The 19,980-nt window shown below is 52.9% G+C and overlaps 1 protein-coding gene across 8 annotated transcripts in view; it reads left to right on the top strand.

Annotated features, from left to right (window-relative positions):
• PTPRS (protein tyrosine phosphatase receptor type S) overlaps positions 1-19,980 on the top strand; it is a 142,044-nt gene that overhangs the window by 51,559 nt on the left and 70,505 nt on the right. For all 8 annotated transcript variants that reach the window (XM_063403602.1, XM_063403603.1, XM_063403601.1 and 5 more), the window contains 2 exons: positions 15,815-15,960; positions 16,843-16,984. In XM_063403602.1, coding sequence (XP_063259672.1) covers positions 15,815-15,960; positions 16,843-16,984 — 288 coding nt within the window. The remainder of the gene's footprint in view (positions 1-15,814; positions 15,961-16,842; positions 16,985-19,980) is intronic.

Here is a 19,980-nt window from a genome sequence, read left to right as displayed (position 1 = left end):
GAGCTGGGCTCCGGGAGGTTCCCTGTGGGGTGAAGCATTGGCTGTGGGTCTGTCTGTGCCTCAGATGGGGTCCAGACAGACCCACAGCTTCGGTCTGGGCTGGCAGCAGCAGTGCAGAGTCTGGCAGGGAACTGCCACGAGCCTTTTGCCCAAGGGTTTATCCAGGTCCTACTCTGGTGTTGGAGCCAATGCTCTTGCAGGGTCTTTATGAGCACACCCAGAGTCAGTGGGTGCTGCTCTGTGGGCTCAGGGTGGCTCTGGTGGCTTGTGAAAGGGGGCACTGGGATCTTCATTGCTGGCTCTTTGTGCAGTCAGCAGTGGGGAATAAGTGGAAATCTGGAGCCAGGGCTCCAGGGTCTTGTTCTTGCCACTGTTTTCCTGTAACACCGCCTGGCAAAATGGCTCAGTTTGCAAAGCAAACTGCAGCTCTGCAGGCGTGGATGGAGAGTTCAGGTGCTCTGCAGCTCTGCAGCCCCTCTGGGTAAGCAGAGCCCTGATTCATCCCCAGTGATACCCGAGTGCCTGTGAAAACTGGGGTCCATTTGAATTTTGAGTGTACAGCGAGGTCTGTGTGCTCAGTGCTGGGAATGAGCACGGCAGAGTCAAGGCTTCTCCAAATCATGGCTGTGTCACCTCAGGTCTCTTGTGGTTCTCATTTTCCTGGGAAGGAACAAACCTCTTGCTGTCCCTCATCTTTGGGGTGAGGTTTGCTCAGAGATTCCAGCAGAGCTGGGAGATCCCACGTGCTGCCTCTGCTTGGAGCCCTTCTGGGGAAATGTGCCCTCAGGAAGGGTTGGTGCTGGTCAGACACAGAATGCACCAGTGGTGTGGCCTGAGCCCTGCTGAAATCTGTCACTGCTCTGCAGACACCTTGCTGCTTGCAGCCAGGTTTCCCTCTCCTCCAGTTCTGCAGTGTCCTTGGATCCTGAACTGTGAGGTTTGTGCTTCTTTTCCTCTGGCTGCTCACAGATGTCTGTGCAGGAACTTTGCAGGTTGCAGAGACGGGGCTGCTCTTGCCTGCCTGTCGTGCAGATGTTGGGCCAGGTGTTGTCTCTGCTCTTGGAACGTGCCAGCACCTCCCTGCCCGGTGCCCTTGGGGTGCTCCCTGCTCCCAGCTGCCCGAGTTGCTCTGTAGCTGTTGCTCTCTGCCTGGGAGGATGAGTGGGCAGTGAGTTGATCATTCCCGGCTTTGGAGGGCTCCTGAGCCCTGGGAAATCCTGTTTCAGCCAGCAGCACCCGAGCTGGTCCGTGTGCTCCCCACTGAGCCTTGCAAACAGCAAACAGCTTTGTCTGTCACAGCTGCAGAGCCGTGTGAGGAGCTGTCACTCTGTCCTGGCACTGTCCTCTCCCATCAGATGGCCCTGGGCTCTGCCACGTCCGCGTAATCCCTTGGCAGCTTCCACTCAGCCACGGCTCTGACCCCATTTCCTGCCCTGATTCCCCCAGGCCCTGCAGCCCCCGGCACACGGGGCTGGTGCCCCTCCTGTGATGGGAAGCCCACACTGGAGGTGGGAAACCCCCGGGATTCTGGGGTTTGCATCCCCCTCCCAGCTTGGCAGGGAGCAGATCCCAGTGCAGCAGAGCCCGGGCTGAGCTGGGACCTGCCTCCTCTCCCAGTGCAGCTCTGGAGGAGCTGTGGCCTCTGCAATCAAAGGACCATTAAAATACTTCCCTTGTTTCCGAGGCTAATTGATCTCAGTCAGTGATTTAAATCTTTCTGTGGCAGGAGCATTCTATTTAAAGGAAACTGCCATTTAAATTAAAAACCCAAAGCACCACACTGCTTTCTGCCTGCTGTTCCTCCTTGGGAAGCTGAAGAGAACAATAATTGAAAGGTGTTACACAGACATGTTCTTCCTCTTTTTCTTTAGTTGCATATGGACATTTTCTTTGTTTCTTCCATATGGTCAAAAGCAACCATAGAACTGGAAATTACTAATTCCATGATTATTTTCAGTGGTGTCATTAAATGGAAAGTATTATCCTTTTCTTAAGGGTTCTGCTGTTCATGTGAGCACCATGAATTGGCATTGCTGCAGGAAGTTAGGGGAGGCCTCCCCAGGAGCTGCACAGCCAAATGTGTCCCTTGGAGCTGGGAGGAAAGCAGGAGGCAGAGACAGAGGAGGCCTGGAGATGAGTCTGGGGAGAGGAATAGTTCCCAAATCCTTATGGACCTGGGCACAGCACCAAGCCTTGCTGTTCCCTGTTCATGCACCCAGCCTGAGCCATAAAGCCTCTGTGGAGAGCACCCTAAAACTTCTCATTCTGTGAGGGCACAGAACCAGCCTCGTGTGTCTGGGCAGGAGCTGTTCCTGCCCGTGCTGTGCAGGGCACAGCTGCTTTTGGCCAAGGGCAGTGCTCAGGTCTCCCTGCCCTCCTCTGCCACCCGAAGGAACAATGGGCCTGCTCCAAGTGCTCCTCAGTTGCACATAAAAAGCCATTTACTGCATGGAAATGTGGCCGTTTTTCTGACTGGAATCAGCATGCTCACTGTTTTCAAGTGGATTTTTCTCATTGATTAAACCTTTGTGTTTTACAATAGCACTTTGCTAATTGGCACTTTGCATACACAGAAGGCTGGTGCGTGGCTCTCTCCACCCCAGCAAAGATTTAAGGGCAGGGAACATTACTTATTACTTACGTTTCCTTCCTTTTATAAATCACAGTATAGAACCCTTACTAGCACACTCTGAAGTATTACCATAAATAATTAAATCTAAATTGCAATTGACAAAATAAAAGAATAAAGCCCCTTTTATGATGCATTACCCTGGCTTTCTTCCCTTTTAATTGCCCTTGCTCCATCATTAATTTGCAGAATTATGCAGTAATTCATGGGAGGTGCATGTGAGGGGGGCTCTCATGCTCCGTGAGCATCCCTGGGGCTGGCAGAGACAGCAGCCAGGTTTGCACCATGTGGGACTCATAGAGATGATGGAAAACACATGATGGGATGGGAGTGGAGCTTCTCTAGGTGCACGTCAGGCTGTGTTTTGGGGAGCTGGTGCCTTGTTAAGGTGTGTGGCATGGAAGGTGTGTGCTCTGTGCCCCCAGGGGCAGGAGCTGGGGATTGGCAGCACGGCTTGGCTCACTGAGATCCAGATCCCAGCCACCTACAGGTGTAGCTGCCTCCTCTCCTGAGCAGTCCCTCCCATGCTCTCATCCCTGCAGGATTAGCCCCTGCTGCACTGCTCACAGCTCTTAGCTCTGGAGGTCCAGGCTTTGATCTGCTGTTGGCCAAGACAGCAGTTGTCAGGTAAGATGGGAGTAAAACTCAAGGAGGCTCCATCTCAGGACTTGATAGGCACAAGTTAAGTCGACATCAGTGGGAGGGAAGTCCCTCCTTGGTGGGGGAAAGCTGCTCCAGTTTGAAGTGTTTGAGGTGGATCCGGGACAGGGCAGCAGCGCTGCCCCAGGAGCGGGAAGGTGTGGCAGTGTGCCGAGGCTGAGCTGTCCCAAGCTTTGGGTCATAGACCCTGCCTGTTCTGGGCTCCCAAAAGGACAGGGAACCTGCAGGGGCTGAGGAGCCCAGGAGATGCTGCAGAAAGGCTTTTCCCTCTTGGTGGGTGGGCTGGAGGGGGAGCAGAGTTTATGAATTTAAGGTGGGAGCATAGAGAAGGTTTTGTGGTCGACTGGAGGGTGGTGGAGTTTTCACTTGGAGTTGCACATTGTCCCTGCAGTGAGAGGAGTCTGACGGGGGGAGACAGCAGCTGAATCCTGGGAAGGTTGAGGTCACAGCTTCCCTGCCCAGATCCACCTGCTGCTCCTGTTCCTCGTGCTCCAGTTGCCTCTGTAGGCAGGGACACCTCCCTGTCCTTGCTGCTGCCCTTTCCTTCGCTGCCTCCCCCGTCTGCCAGCTGCGATCTTGCTGAGGGTTCTGGACTGGTTGTTGTCTCACTCAAGGACACTGAATTAAGCTTCTATGTCACCTTGTTTAAGTGCCTGATTAAATTAAACCTTGCCTGACTGGATCAAGTGATGTATCTCTTTTTTCTTTTTGGTTTTCTTTTTTTTTTCTTTGTTAAGATAACTCAAATTGGAAAGTTTGTGTCTTCTGTAGGACCCGGAGAGGAAATAAATCATCTGTTGAAAGAGCTTCCTTGGGGGCAGAGGGGGCTGTCAGTTCCCAGGTCTCAGCTGTGCCCCACGCTGCGAGTGCTCGTTAAATTAATCTCTGCTGAGGAGCACCTGGGGACAGCGGCAGCCACGGTGGCTGGGACCCAGCCATGGGTGTCTCCTGGTGAAGGATCTTTTCCCAACCAGAGGCTCTTTCTGCTCAGCTTCATTAGATGGTTAAGTTAGGGGAAAAGAGCATCTGTTTGTTGTGTAAACAAGTGGCTTGTGTGAAAATGTCACCTGCAGAGGACTGGGATGGAGGAAATGTCTGTCTGCATACCTGGATGCCAAAACTGGGGCTGTTCCTCTGTGTCAGGCTTTGCCAAGAAGCCAAGACTTCTTTCTTTAGGATTTTCCCCTTGGTTGTCCTTCTCACACCAACATTTCTTACACGTGCTGCCAGGAAGGACGGGATCTTTCCTGAGTCTCTCCCAGGCCCTGGGTCACATCGGCTTTTCTTCTCTCTCTGTGCTTGTGTCTTTCCAGGACCAACTCAGTATGAATCTCCTGGGTCACTGAAGGGAATCCGTGAGGGATTCCTCCTTTTTGTGGCCTGGCAAGCCCAGTATTATTCTTAGAAGGCAAGCAGAGTGTTTTTCAAGGACGCTCGACCAGAGGAATGTCGTTCCTCCATGCGTGGGATGGAATCTGGGCTCGAGCTGGCCTGTGAGACACAATCTCCCAAGAACAGTTTTATTTACTCTGTGCCACTCTTCCCCTCCAGTCAAGGATGTTCTCTTGCAACATAATTGGTCCCAGTTCCCACCTTAGAAAGCTGTGATGTTCTGTGCACTGCAGCTGCCTTTAATTTTTTGGGGATTGTTAAAGTTCATGAAAATAGTCACGTTTTACACCATCTGCTGTGTGCAAGGAGGTAACCAGGTTCGGGCTGCAGGCCAGGGAGTCGGGCGCATCCTCACTCTGTGACTGCGCCCTCCCAACCCTCCTCTTACTCGCCTGGAGTTGCTTTTTTGAGCAAGGACTTCTCTTGCCGTGTTGTTGTCCGGTCTGATCAGCCCCAGACGGGGTCTGGTCACTCCAGCCTGGGTTCTCCCCCTGCACACCCTGAGCAGACACGAGGGGTTTGTCCCAGGGACAGCCCAGAGCAGCAGAGGGGGCAGCGATCACGGCTCGCCCAGACCCCAGGACGGCCAGGAGAGAGCAATACAAATATATTTTGAATGTCTGCTGCTTTGACTTTGAAAGAGGATATTGGGATGAATGATTTAAAGCGTTGACAGGAGGGGCTCTGGGCTGACCTGTTTTCACAGAACGTTGCATAGAGAACCCTGAGCATGTCCCGTCCTGGTGGTTGCAGACATGAAACGCTCCATGCAGGCGTGGTGGAGCCAGCGCCGCGCGTTTCATCTGCAATGCACGGAGTCATTTCTGTTTCCTTTTGAGGCCGAGAGGAAAAGCAAGGCTTTAAAGAGGAAAAAAAAAAAAATAAGGGGAGCTGCAACTGGTTTAGCATTCTACAAAGTTTCTCTGAGTCCTCCAAATCTTTAATTGACTCAGGAGCATAAAATTGAGAAGGGGAGAGAGTGAGAGAGCGTGCGAGTGGCGCGAGTGATTTGAATAATTTATTGTCCTTTGAAGTTGCAAGAGAAATTTCAGCTGCCTTGGGGAGTAATTTCTCCCCATTCTGAAAGGGTTTCTCCTTATTTTAAACTCATTCAGAGGATGATAGTTTTGCATTTTCTGCATAATTAATGAGCATAGCTCCCCCCACTCTCACACAACCTCTACAGAGTGGTGGGGTGATGAAACTTGGTGGTTTTTTTAATTAATAAAGTCAAATTAATTTGATTGTGTCCTCATCCTCCCTCACCTCTGTTGGAATCCATGGATTTATTAATAAATTAGTCTGAGTGTGTGGCTAGGAGTGCCAACCCTTACAAATCTTTAGCCTGGACTTTGATTTGTTTGGATGAATTTCTGAAAAGATGGTGTAAGGTTTTTTTCAGTTCAGCTCTTAGAGATCACCTTGAGATTGGCTCCAGTGATCTCCCAGGGAGCCAGGAAGATCCTCCAGCTCTCCTTTTCCTTTGTCTGTCTGTTTGGGGAGGATCTGCTTGATTTTGAGGAGGTTGTGTGTTTTTTTCCGTATGAGTACTGTGATACACCCCTTTTCTTCTAAGAGCTGCTAATTGTGATTAATTGCAGTAGCTGCCACTTGAGGCAATGAAAGGGAGAGGGATCTCCTTCCTGGTGCCTGGAGGGGCTGCAGGACAGCCTCCTGGTAAGAAGCATCCCTTGACAGGTGTCAGACATGAACAGGAACTGTCCTACTCCAGCAAAGCTCACCTTCCTCAATTACCCCCTTTGTTAGAATTTAAGGTGTTGCTGCTGCTTTTCCATGTTTCCATTTCTCTCTCATTCATATCTTGCACTGTTTTTCTGGCTCACTGAATCTCTAGTTATCCCAAAGCTGAATTCATCACATTCCCACTGCTGTCAGTGCTCAGCACTGCTGCTGAAGTCTCGGGGTTTTTTTGATTCTTTTGTGTTGATGTTCCCGCTACAAATCTGAATGATGAGTAGTGTGGTTCAGAGACAGAAATTGTAATGACTCATGTGGTAAGAGTCGAAGTTCATCACTGTTAGAGGTTGTGCTCATCCATTAGTCATGGCTTTATTAGGTCTTGGTTTCTCATTTTCAAGATCTCCAGTCCTGAGCTCCCTCAACATCCCAGTTTCAATAAGCAGTGCAGGCTCCTAATATACTGTTTAGTCCCAGGTGTTTCAAGCTTGTATATCCAGAATCTCCTTTTGTTCCATGGAAAATGTGGGCTGAAGTCTCTCACCAGAGGTCGGATAGGAATGGTGTAATGATCTTTTGAAAACATCCCCAGTTCTGGGCTGTAGGAATTGCACCTTACCCTGTTCCTGTAGACCAAGAGCCTCCTTCTCTTGTCTGAAGGAAAGAAGCCCTAGGTGGGGGTAATGCAGATTTTATTTACAGACTAAGAGAGCAGAGCTTTATCAAACATATTCTGTTTCCCTGGTGTGCCTTCCATCCCAGAAGACACCCTCATGCCCGTGTGAGCTGGCCCATCTTGGCTGGGCTCGTGCCTGCAGCTCTGCAGGATTTCCCTGTGTGTTTGCAGCTCCCTGGGTGTCACTGAGCAGGGAGTGGAGCTGCTCTCCCTGGTCACATCCTGGGAGCAGTTTGTTCCCCCCTGCTGCTGACTCTGTGTCACTCTGTGGTGGTGCAGGACCACGGCTGGGCTGGATTAAGGTGGGATTGTCCCCTGGGAGCTGGGCCTGGGCTCGTTAAGCTTTCACTTCTTGCAGGGTTGTCCCGTAGGAAATGTTTTTTCATGTTCTGGTATCCCCTGTGGACTCTGGTTCTTTAGTGACTCAAACAGAGCAGTGCAAGTTGAGCAAAGAGGCAAATTCTTTTTAGTTGGGTCATTTCTAGGTAGGTGCTGGATCAGGCTGCTCCAGGCTGCCAATATCGATGACACGGCTGGAGGAGACGCTGTCTCAGCGATATGGCAAGGGCAGGAAGAGCTCCCTGCCTCGAGCTTCTGCTTGCAAACAACCTGGGATTGCTGGCATTGATGGACAAGGGGCTCTCATTAAGTTGCCAGGACAGCTCCTTGGGTCTCTGGCTCTGCTCTGGGTTGTTATGCCTTGTTATGGGACCTGTGGACAGATCTGGGATGAGGCGCTGTTACGGCTGATGGGAGGCACTCGTGTCCCCCCGGGGCCCTGGCTGGCCACGTTGCTGCACTCCTGTGCTTGCTGGAGCTTCCTGGCTGATCCTGGGCTGCCACCCTCCATTACAGCAGTGCTCATCTCCTTCAGCTCCTGCTGCTCACAAGCAGCAGCTTTCTCCTCATAGTGCCAGAAGGTGAGGGAGGGTCCCGGCCTGAGGCCCCCTGCATTCCCACCAAGTTACTCCTTGGCCCTCGGGTTGGGTGGTGCCAGGGAGGGAAGCAGAGAGCAGCAGCTGGGGCACCTGCAGTGCTCCCCATCGGGATGGGCAGGGAAGGGAGTGGGGAAGCTGAGGGGGATCTTTGGGGAATGGCCACACAACCCTGTCCTGTCCCATCAAGCAGCTTGCATCCCGTGTGTATCACTACACGTGCCCTGTCCCTTTGCATAAATCACTAAATCAGCTAAAGAATCTTTTCCGGGGCTGTATCAAGGTGCCAGTCACTGGAGCTGGGACTCATCCTTTTTGCCATGGAGAGAGGTGGATCCTTTCCATGCATAGGGATGTGCAGTGGGAGCCTGGAGGAGTCCTGTTGGAACGGGATGACTTCATCCCAGCTGGCTGCTCCCATGTGATAAGGAAAGGCCCCATCCCTGAAAACCAGCAGTTTAAATAGACCAGGAGGAAGGATTATGCTTCCCCTCCAGCAGGCAGGATAACATGGCTTTTCTCACCTTGGATGTCAGAACTAGGAACAGATTTTTGGTAGCCTCAGTCTCCTCCTGCCCCAGTGCTGCAGGCTCATACCTCCTTTCCAAAAGGTCTGGATCCCAGTGCACTGCAAACAGGAGCTGGAAGGCTGTGTGGATGTGCCAGATCCCCAAATTACCATCCTCATGTGACAACAGCTTGGCATGTGCTGGCAGGAAGGGTCTGCTGCCTCAGCCCGGCCGAGGGGAGAGGGGGCAGCTGGCACAGGGGTTGGGGTTGTTGGGCATCCAGTGTAGTAAAAGTGTATTAAATGAGTTCTTCATCTTCCTCACCCATTTTCTGCATGTGTTAACTCCCATGCTGGTGCCATCCCTCACTGCTGTCCTTCCTCCTCTGGGGCCTTGCAGGAGGGGAGAGGGGGTGATCCTCCAGGTGACATTCCCCATGCCCGCAGGGGAACAGGCTGCATCCTGTGGCAGCCCAGCTTTTCTGAGTCAGGTAAGGGCTTTGGTGGCTCAGCAGCGGGGGAATAGCCAGGTGGAAATATTTCACTTCTAAAAAAACATCCTTGATCTTTTTTTACCCTCCTCTGCCCAACCTTGCCAGTCCCGTCTCCCTGAAGGGAGCCAAGAGCTGCTGACAGTAAGAGGAAGTCTCCATCTGAAGCCTATAATTATCCTGTCTGCCTTCCCAGAAAAGGCCAGTTGGGGAGCGAGCCTGCTCCTGTTCCCCGGACCAGCCCTGCCTTCTCTGCCTCCCCAATTACTGCTTAATGGACTTTTTATGATGATAAGACGACTGGGTTGGGGAGAAGTTATTGACGGGGAAATGGAATATAATTCACTCCCTGTTTGTTTGTTCTGTCAGAAAACCCTCATTTTAATTTTATTTGTGAGGCACTGAGAAACAGCCCTCAGAAAGAAAAAGTGCAAAATCTGTCAATAAAACCCTGGATTTCACGGGGTCCAGAGTCTCTGCAGGACCTCTCCAAGGGGTGTCCTCAATCTTGTGCAGTGTCTCCATAGAGACTCCTCCCCGGTCCTTCTCCCAATTTGCTGCTTTCTCACTTGTCCTGAAGAAAAATGTAAGTTCTGGAGCTCTCTTCCTTGCCTCTACCCCTGTCTGCAGCTCCCCCGCTGCCGAACGCCGCTGCTGTGGAACACAGACCCATTCCAAACAGCGCATCCTTGCTCCCCACTCTCCATCTGTCTCAAATTTGGCTGCTCTCTCCTGTTTTCATCTGCTCCGTGGTTTGTCTCCTCCATCTAATCTTCACTTCCTTGCTCTGGCTCTGAACACCTCCATCCTCCCCAGCTTGCTCCAGTTCTCTTGCACAGAATCGTGGAATATCCTGACTTGGAAGGGGCCCACAAGGATCATCAAAGTCCAACTGCAGGCCCAGCACACGTCAGCCCCAAGAATCCCACTGTGTGCCATTTTTCCTGCTGATGTCTTCTCAGTCCCACTGACTCTCCCATCCTTCCCACCTTCTGCTCCCCATTTTCTCTCCCTGTCCCTGGGGTGGCAGAGCTGCTCCTCGGCTGTGCCCGTCCCTCGCTGCTCTGCTTTCCCATCCCCATCCTCCAGTTCAGGGCACGGATCTCCCTGTACAGGCACAGCACAGCACACCTGTAAGAAGTGTAAAAGCAGTGTAAAACTGCTCCCTAAAGCAGCAGACAGACCCTGGAGCATGGCTGCACCCCAGCCCCAGCCCATCAGCAGCTGTGAAAAGGGAGATGGAGCTCCACTAGATCAGCAGAAAGCTCCAGCCCAGAAACCAAGGGAAGAGGGAGGAGGAAGAGGAGAAGAAGAGGGGTTTAATCCTGTGCACAGCAGTGGGAAGGCTATCAGATTTCTTCCAAGTTGCTTTGGAAATTAGCAGAAGGTGAGAAATAACAGGGAGAGACATCTGACATGGCTTGGATATTGGGAAATTCCAAATTTTGTGTAGCTTTCAATTTTTATCTTCCTCCCCCAAGAAGCAAGCACCTGTTGGGGAAGGTCTCTGGGTTCTCTGCTGTGAGGTTTTTGTGGTTGTTTTGTTTCTGTCTCAGTCTGGGGAGGTGCAGCTGTGCTCGGTGCCAGGCGGGTGCTGAGTGTCTGCAGGTCTGTTCCATGCCCTGCGTGAGGTGTCTGGAGCAGGAGGGACGGGCAGGTGTGAGGGATGAGGGCTGGCACCTCCTGCCAGCCAGGGCTGCACCAAGGTCAGCTCAGCCCGCACCAGAGCCACAGATCTGAATCCCAGTTATGGGAATCATCTGCAGCCCCAAAGAGCGCTCTGGGCTGTGCAACTAAAAGCAAAATAACATTACCTGTGAGTGGCTCCATGGTCTCATCTTCTACCTTTGTTCTCAAAGGTGCAGGGGTGTGTGTGGGGGGGTGTATGCACAAAAAGGTGAGTTTTCTTCTGCTGAATGTTTCTGAGGAGGATAAAAGTTGTCTCTGCCTCTCCTGGTGCACGGACACGGTCCCAGGAGGGCGGCTCCGAGGGGAGCAAGGGGCTCAGCACCCACGGTGAAGGTCAGAGGGGAGCCATGGGCAGAGGGACAGGGACACCCAGGAGCAGGAGCACGGCCTGCCTGTGTGCCCCTGCTGCAGCTGCTGCTCTGGGGCTCTCGGGGTGGGGGAGAGCCTGGGGGGGATCAGGAGGGTTCGTCACCGGCGAGGGGGGAGCTGGAGCTTTGTGTGGGCCGGTGGGATGGGCACGTGGGCTTCCACAGAGCTGCCAGCGGGCACCCGGGCTCCAAAAATGGGGAAAAACCTTCTAAAATACGTGTTTTGTGGCTGCCTTTCTTTTGTCTCTGCGGATTGCTGCCGCTGTGGGCGAGGGGCCCTTTCAGGCAGGCTCCCGCTGCTCTGTGCTGAGGCCAGATGGAAAACAAGTGGGTTTGTCTTTATGGCAGCCCATTGTTGAGGGGCTCTCCTGGGGGTGGCAGGAGCAGGGGGCAGAAGGTGATGGGGGTATGAAGCACACAGGTGAGGTTTGTCACCTGAGTCAGCACCAGGTCCCTGCTGTGGGGCTGGAGATGAGGGGAGAGAGCTGGAATGGGGGTCAGGAGTTTGCAGAGGCACCTCTGCAGCCCCCTCAGGGGGAGCCTGGGGGACTGAGGACAGTGTCCCACACACTGGGCAAACACACACTGATGGCCAGGGACCTGCAGCCTGTCCTTGACACCTGTGGGGCCAGACTGAGGACAGTGAGTGGAAGGGGACATGTCCCCTTCCCTGTGGGAGCAGCTTTCTGCCTTGGACCGCCCCAAAGCTGACAGGTGGAGCTCAGGAGGGAGCAGCAGTTCTGGGTGCTGTGGAGAAAGCTGCTCCTGCCCTGTGGAGTGTCAAGGAGCCTCAGTTCCTCCCCAGGCTCCTGTTCCCTCCATAACCCACCTGCAGGGCCCCAGGAGAGCAGCCAGCTCTGTCCCAGTGTGGGCAGGGCAAGGACATGGTGCACATCCATAATTGGCTCTTTCTTCTTCTCCCCTTGCTCCCATCAGCTGTCAGCTCAGATATGTGAAGCTCATTTGTTCTCCTGCCTGTCTCCCACTCCTCAAACCACCTCTGGGTTCTCCACCCCTCTCCCTGTCTCTGGTTTTGATGTCTCAGACAGGCATATGGTGGCCGGGCTGTCTCCCTCGCTGCTCGTCCATCACGGCTCTCCACCGTGGCAGCCCCTCCTGGGGGACACTGGGTTCACAGGCTGAGATGTCCCCTCCTTCTCCCCACTCCTACATGTCTCCAGCTTCCCTGCTGCAAAGCCTCTCAGCCTGTTGTGTCATCCGTGTATCCTTGGCAGGGAGATGCTGGGTGGTTTTTACATGACTGTGTTTGAAAAACTTTCCCTGCTTTGGTGTCACATGGAAGAGGAAGGAGGATCAGGGAGAGGAGGCAGCAGAGTCTTTATGTTTGGTGAGGAACTGCCTGGGTGTGCAGCCCTCACCCGTGGGCTGGGGGATGAGGAGGAGACCCACACCCTCCTCACCTGGCACTTTTCCCCAAAGTCTGCTCAGAATCCCCAAATCCCAGCAGCACGTGTCCCTCTGGAGCAGGTGCTGCCCATGGTTCCCCAGGCTGTGATTTGGGAAAAGGATCCCACAGGAGCTGCTCCGTGTGTGGGGCCTGGGGCAGGAGTGCTCAGGGGTGCTCAGGGATGGTCAGGGGTGCTCAGGGGTGCTCACAGTGCTCAGGAGTGCTCAGGGGTGCTCAGAGGTGTTCAGGGGTGCTCAGGAATTCTCACGGGTGCTCAGGGGTGTTCAGGGGTGCTCAGGGATGTTCAGGGGTGCTCAGGGGTGCTCAGGGGTGCTCAGGGATGTTCAGGGGTGCTCAGGGGTGCTCAGGGGTGCTCAGGGGTGCTCAGGAGTTCTCAGGGGTGCTCAGGGGTGCTCAGGAGTTCTGAGGGATGGTCAGGGATGCTCAGGGGTGCTCAGGGCTGGACAGGCGAGTGCCGGTGGAGCCGCAGAGCACGGGGGGCAGGAGGGATCTGTCCCTGTTCCCTGCAGTCCGTGGCAGCTCTCCAGCGTGGCACTTGTTGTTTTTGGGAAGTGTGTGGGCGGTGGGCAGGAGTGAAAGCTTCGGTTTGACTTGATGGCTTTCCATTAAGTCTGGAGCAGGATCACAGGTACACAGCAGCCATCCGGTCTTTTCAGCCTTCCCTCTGGAGACCCAGACCCCGCAGGAAGCCTCTTGTAGTAGGAAAATTCTTTTAAGCTCCAGATTTTTCTATTCGTATTTTAATACTGCATAAAAAAATGGGTTTTTCTACTTTGCAAGCAGAGAAAGGGGGAAAAGATTATCTCTGTGATTACTGGACTGATGGAACTCAGGCTCAGCCTTTCCAAACCTGACTTGTTCCCAGTTATCTGTGAGGGGAGGTTGTTGAAGTGATATAAAATCCCCTGGACTGTCAGTAGGTTGTCTGGAAAATGCGTTTCTTTGGTTTTTATTAATTTATTTATTTAAAGCCGTGGTCCTGCAATCTTGGCAGATGAGGGGAAACACCTCAGGCCCTCCGAGTGGGCTGGGAGGGTTTCTCATGGCCCCTTGTCCCTGCCCGTGGAGGCTCCCAGAGCTCTCCCCGTGCGTTTCCCTTCGAGCTGGGCCCGGCACGGCAGAGCTGAGGCAGTGCCAGGGAGCACGGGGGGCTTGGCTCCAGCTTGGGGTCCCCAGAACCCTGGATGACCAGAACCCTTTATGACCAGCACCCTGGGTCCCCAGCACCCTCAATCACCAGAACCCTGGGTCACCAGCACCCTGGGTCCCCAGCACCCTGGGTCCCCAGCACCCTCAATCACCAGAACCCTGGGTCACCAGCACCCTGGGTCCCCAGCACCCTGGGTCCCCAGCACCCTCAATCACCAGAACCCTGGGTCACCAGAACCCTGGATGACCAGCACCCTGGGTCCCCAGCACCTTGAATCACTAGCACTTTGGGTCCCCAGCACCCTGGGTCCCCAGCACCGTGGCTGTTGGTGGCAGTGGCTCTCTCCTCCCCAGAGGGGAGAGGGCTGCTCAGTGCTGGGCGTGGGCTGCAGACAAGTGCTGCAGTGACTGGGGGTGCAGAGGTGGAGAGCACGAGGTGGGAGGAATCAAATCTGCAGCTCAGAGGCTCGGGCAATTTTCAAATCAACAATTCAGCTCTGATTCTCACCCATTTTCCAAGTGAGTAGTAAAATCCAATAGGTTGTGTGGCAGGGATTTTTGTTTGGCTCCTTGTGTGAGTCCCCTGTAGCAGCTGGGAATTGCAGGAGCTCAGGAAAAGCCCCAGCTCAGCTCCCCCATCACCCCACACTGAGGCAACACAGGACCCCAAAAAGGGATGCTGAGCAATGACTCCAGATTCAGTGGTTTTTGGAGCACCATCCCTTCCTCCAGGACAGAAATAGATCCTTGTTTTTCTCCTCGGCTGAGCTCTCATCATGCAGCCTGCACCCATTTAAATGTATACGTGACATTAAGGTTTATTAGGGGCTTTTATTTTAGGAAATGAACTTGCATCAATAAAGTGTTCTTAAAAGCCCTGGATGTTTTTAGCTGTACCTTCAGAATTGACTTCTGCAAACTCTTCAGATATCGAGCGGAGGTGAGGGGAGGAAGGAAGTCGGGGGCAGAGTGAGCATTTATATTTTAGCCTGGAGCAAAGTTCGGGTTTTACCTTTCTCAGATGGAAGACAGATCCCCCAGTGCCAGTTCCTCCAGTGGGACTTGCTTGATAACCTTTAGCTGTAACATTGCAAAGAAGACTCTGACCTCTAAATATAGATTTGGATATTTATAAATGCGGTGCTTTGTACACACAGCATTCGGTGGGACGTAAACAGCTCCAGCAAATTGTATTTACCTCCAGCATGGAAACAAATGCTTGATTGCATCACATGAGCTTGCTCAGTGCCTTTTATTTATATACTGCTGGCCATGCCAGGCAGGGAAGGGGAGAAGGCTTCCTTTTGTCTTTCGACCCCTAAAAGACCCTGGAGACTTCTCCCCAGCTGCCATTTGTCCTCCTGTTGAGCTCTGTGGGAGGCTGTTTGCATCTTATTTTATAGACTCTTGAGTATGAACAGATAAATACACACTTTTCAGAGTCACGTGCTCTGCTTTTCTCAAGAAAACAGACGGCAACTTTATGATCTGAGTGATTTTATTTGAACACAGCTGTGGCCTTGTGATTTGAATATTTCAATAAATTTTAAACTAACTAGATGAGAGGAAACAGTGCAAGGAAAACAGGTTAGAGCACAGAAGGAGGATTCCCAGTGGGTGAGGGCAACATGGGCTCTGCACAAACGCTGCTGGCCACGGTGTCCTGTCTCGAGCAGCCCCTTGACACCTCCCTCGGTCACAGAGCCCCTCCTGCCACCCTTGCAGGGTGCTCTGAGGGCCTTCCCTCTCCCACCTTCTCCCCTTCCCTGGCAATATTCCTATAAATCTCCCCATTCCTTGGTGTTTTGGTCATCTCCAAGGAGCTGTAAGTGTAATTCACTGTTTCTAAGTGTTGTTTTCAGCTCTACCAGCTTTTGGTGATGCTCATTAGATGGGTTTTGCAAGGGCGATTTCCCCTGTACAAAACAATTTAAAAGTCCACTTTTCAGGAGTAAAAGAGGCTTTGCAACATTGAAATCTCTTAGTAGGATCAGACCTTTAATCATTTTCTGCTGGAGCTACTTCATATATAAAATGGAGGTAAAGGCTGTTCTGAAAAAGGCCAAGAGGTTTAATTTCAACTGGGATCATTAAGAATAGCAGCAACAACGATACAGTTAATTACAAACCGTGTTTATTAGGGTTTGTCTTTGTGACTGCCACTGATGATGTTTCCTTTCTGTCCTCCAGGTCCCCCTGTGTTCATTAAGAAGCCTGTGGACCAAATTGGTGTGTCGGGAGGGGTGGCCTCCTTCGTGTGCCAAGCCACTGGAGACCCGAAGCCAAGGGTCACCTGGAACAAGAAAGGGAAGAAAGTGAACTCACAGAGGTTCGAGGTGAGAGGCGTCCTTGAACTCTGGTGTCTCTGTGAAGAGAGAGACTGACACAGTGCAGGCCCTGCTCCTCTTCAGCCACTCTCAGAGCTGATAATAAAGGGAAATTTGGAAGGGGAGGAGTTTTAACAGCAGGAGGAGTGAAATGCAAGCTCTTGGCCATGTCAACAGTTGGGTTTGTTCCAAAGCAAGAGAGAACTTGGCTCAATTATGTTACTGAAATTTTTTATTTGGTGTTGTTGGATTTTTTCTCTTGCTGGATAACTTCCTGCTTTCCTAAGAAACCCCAGCTAAGCTGGTGGTACTTCTGCTCTGGAAATGTACCTTTCATACCCGTGGCTCAGCATTTTAACCCTGGAACAGTCTGGAGTAAACTGCAGTTTTTAAATTGCAGTTGTTGGCAACCAGACCCAAGCAATTGGCATTGTTTAGATAGAAATGAGAGCGGAGGAGCAAGGACTGGGAGGTCATCCTGTGGAATTTGCTGTGGGACTCAGCCCTGCCAGGCAGCTGTGAGCTGAGAGGAGCTCTGTGGTGTCAGCTGCCCCTGCAGATGGAGGAACGAGGCGGGGGTTCCTTTTTGGTTTGTTTTCCTTTGGCCTGTTTCGTCCTCCTTCACCCCAGTTGTGCTCCGAACACCCACCCCACACCCCACCACTGTGGCTTGTTCTCTCAGAGCCTTTGAGATGCACGCTGGGGGTTTGGTGGCTCAGTGGTCACTGGCAGGGCTTGGTGACAGCTCTGTCCCCTCGAGGCCGCTGGAGAGCCAGGCTGCCCGTGCTGGTGACGTGTGGGGCTGAGGGGCAGCTGCTGGGGGCTTGCAGAGGGTGTGTGCTGTGCCTGCTGCCTCCTCAGAAGCCCTGACTGTGTCTCTTTGCCTCCCAGACCATTGAGTTTGATGAAAGTGCAGGCGCTGTCCTGCGGATCCAGCCCCTCCGCACGCCCCGGGACGAGAACATTTACGAGTGCGTTGCTCAGAACCCCCATGGGGAGGTCACTGTCCACGCCAAGCTCACCGTCCTCCGAGGTAAGGAACCTGCCCAGTCCACGGGGAAGGGGCCTGCAGCTGGCTGGGAAGGCTGCTAAAAATTCATGGCTAAGGCACAAAGTCCTCCTGCGTTTGGTTTGGTTTGGTTTGTTCTGACCCGTCAGATCTGTTTGCTGTTCTTACCCCAGAGAGACATAAAACTGCTGTGTGAGAAACTGGGCCACTTCAGGAGGTTTGACTGATGATGAGCTGGGGTTCCTTCCTACCTGAATTATCCTATGACTCTTATGATCTTCCTCCCCTCCAAAAATTCCTTCCCCAGATTTATGAACAGCACCAGGAGCTCCCCGTTGTACACAGAGAAATGTGGCTCCGGGAAAACCTTTGCTGAGGAATCACTGAATGGGCTGGGGTTAGGATGATTATGGATCTGCATGGCCTTTCACACATTCAGTAGCAATGTAAACGTTTTCCCTTGTGCAGGATACCTATTGTGCCTTTCTGGGCTTCTCCCCTCTTCCCAGAGGCCCTTGGCTCTGTGCACTCTCCAAGAAAACAATTCCATTCTCCATTTTGTTCTGGTTCTTTTTCCCACTTGTCCCCGTTGCAGAGGATGTTTACATGGATGCCTCCCTCATGTCATCTGTTTGAAATATGCTCCCTGAACTGGATGTGGGGGAGGGAACAATATGCTGCTGCTCTGGATGCCTCTGGATGTTTGCTGTTATTGCCCTGGAGATCCCTAAAATCAGTGTGGGAAGCACTGAGCGAGGCTGGGTGCTAAGACTGACCCGTTTTTGGGTTTGGAACACCCATCAGTGATGTTCTCTCTCCAAGCCACAGGGCAGTGCAGGTGATCCTGGCAGGAATGGGATGGTGGATAACTGCCTGAGAGCTCCCAAGGGGAATTCAGCTTGGCTGTGGATGAAGCCATGGGGGTTTGAGTAGCACCAGCAGTAAAAGCCCTTCTCTCTGCGGTGAACAAGACTAAAAACAATTCCAGGAGCTCCAGGCAGGAGCCAAGGGCCAAGGGGTAGCTCTGCCTATGGGCCAGTTGCTTTTCCTTCAGCAATTCCAGTGTTCCCTCCGGGAGCAGCTTAAATCCTTTTGTTTGAACGGGCAGCGAGCACGTCCTTCATAGTGCAGAACAAAATTGTGTGTGGCTCCCCAGTGTGCAGCAGGGAATTAACACCAGACATGAAGGGCACAGAGCCCCCAGCCTCCCTTTTTAGCTGGGAATATCCCTGCTGTGGGCTCTGTGCTGTCAAGATTTTGGCTGCCTGGGTGCGTGGGGGCCCGTGGTCCAGTCATGCTGACAGATTTGTGTAGGTGCCTTAGACGTGTGTGCAGCTCCTGTGCCTGGCATGGCATTTAACCTTCTGTTGGAGGAACGTGGTGGGATGGAGCTGTCAGGAGCTTGGAACGGCGCAGTGTGACAGGAGTGTGTCTAACTGTGGATATCCCAGAGGGTGGCAGCTTATTCTTCACACTTATTCCCATGAATTCCTTTGGAGCTGTGACAGTCTGGGAGAAGGGCCCCTGCAGCCATGTTCAGTTTGTACCCCTTGAATTTAGCTCAAGCAGTGGCAAGGGAAGGTTCTCCTCCAGCTGCCTTCAGGGGTTCTGATGCAGTGTCCCCAGCAGTGAGCTGCAGTGTGTGGGATCATTGTCTCTGAATCATCAGGGCTGGAAAGACCTCCAAGGTCACCAAGTCCAACCTTTGACCCATCCCTGCCTTGTCCCCCACCCAGAGGGCCTGTCCAGTTGTTCCTTGGGTACCTCCAGGGGTGGGGATTCCAGACCTCCCTGGGCAGCCCCTTCCAAGGCCTGACCACCCCTTCCATGGACAAATTTCTCCTGATGTCCAACCTGAGCCTCCCCTGGCACAGCCTGAGGCCGTTTCCTGCTCCTCTGTGGTTGCCTGGGAGCAGAGCCCGACCCCCCCAGCCACAGCCTCCTGTCAGGGAATTGTAGAGTCTGGAATAGGAGTGAACTGTGCTCAGGGAGGGTCCTGAGGGACCAGGGCTCTTTGTACGTGTCTCTGTGCAGCTCTTCCTCCTGGGATCAGCATCATCCACGTCAGCCAGAGACAGCTGACAGCACAGGGGCTGCACCTTCCCACTGCCTGACTGCTTCCAGCCTTTGCTGATCCCACCAGAACATTCTGGCTGTGCCTGTGCTCTCACAGCTCCCCTGCTCTGTCTGCCTGATGGGACCTGGTTTGGAGTCTCCTGGAGCACTGGGGGTGCCCGTTCATGGAACTTGGGGAGCAGGAATTACCTGCAGGGTGGGCCAAGGCAATGTTGAAGAGCACCAGGGAAGCAGATTTTGTAGCATATCCTCCCCCTCCCTGCTCAGCTGGAGTTACTCCATCCTTCATCACTCCTTAGTTCTCACACAGCAGAGTTTGTCTCCTCTTTATCTGCGTCTTTAAGTGCTGGGAAAGTTAAAAGCACCAAGCCAAATGCACTGATCTGCACAATGACAAAGTGAGCATGTTGGCATCTACTCCTCTCCTGTTCCTCCCCTGTTCTGCACTCACCCACTCTCCTGTTTGTCTTTTCTCTCCCTGCTCAGCCTCCTCCTCTCTGTCTCTGCTCTCACTTGCAGAACTGATGCTGAGCAGAGAGAGGGGGCTGCTCCACGGCTGCTCCTCAGCCTGGAGATGGATGGGAGCTGTCATTTGCAGAACCTGTTACCTTGGCACGCTCTGGAGAGTGCAAACCTGGCCCCAGCTGCTGCAGACTGCATGGGGGCTCTGGGGTAGCTGTGCAGCCTGTTGCCTGTGCTGCTGTGATCCCAGACATACCTGTGGGCACCTTCCTGCACCAGCACTGCAGCATTTCCTCAACACCAGTGCAGTTTCCTAACAGCAGATAACACAGAAAATAATTCCTCGTTTCAGAAGAGAAAACAATACATTCTTCCCTACTAGATGCAGCTGCTGAAGGGATTGAGCATAAACCCCTCTTGCTTATGCACATGATTACTCCTGGATCAGACCCCGATAGAAACCCACACGCCTTCACTTGAAA

This window comes from Prinia subflava, chromosome 8 (assembly GCF_021018805.1).
Source record: "Prinia subflava isolate CZ2003 ecotype Zambia chromosome 8, Cam_Psub_1.2, whole genome shotgun sequence".
Taxonomy (NCBI): Eukaryota; Metazoa; Chordata; class Aves; order Passeriformes; family Cisticolidae; genus Prinia; species Prinia subflava.
This window is presented reverse-complemented; position numbering and strand designations above follow the sequence as displayed.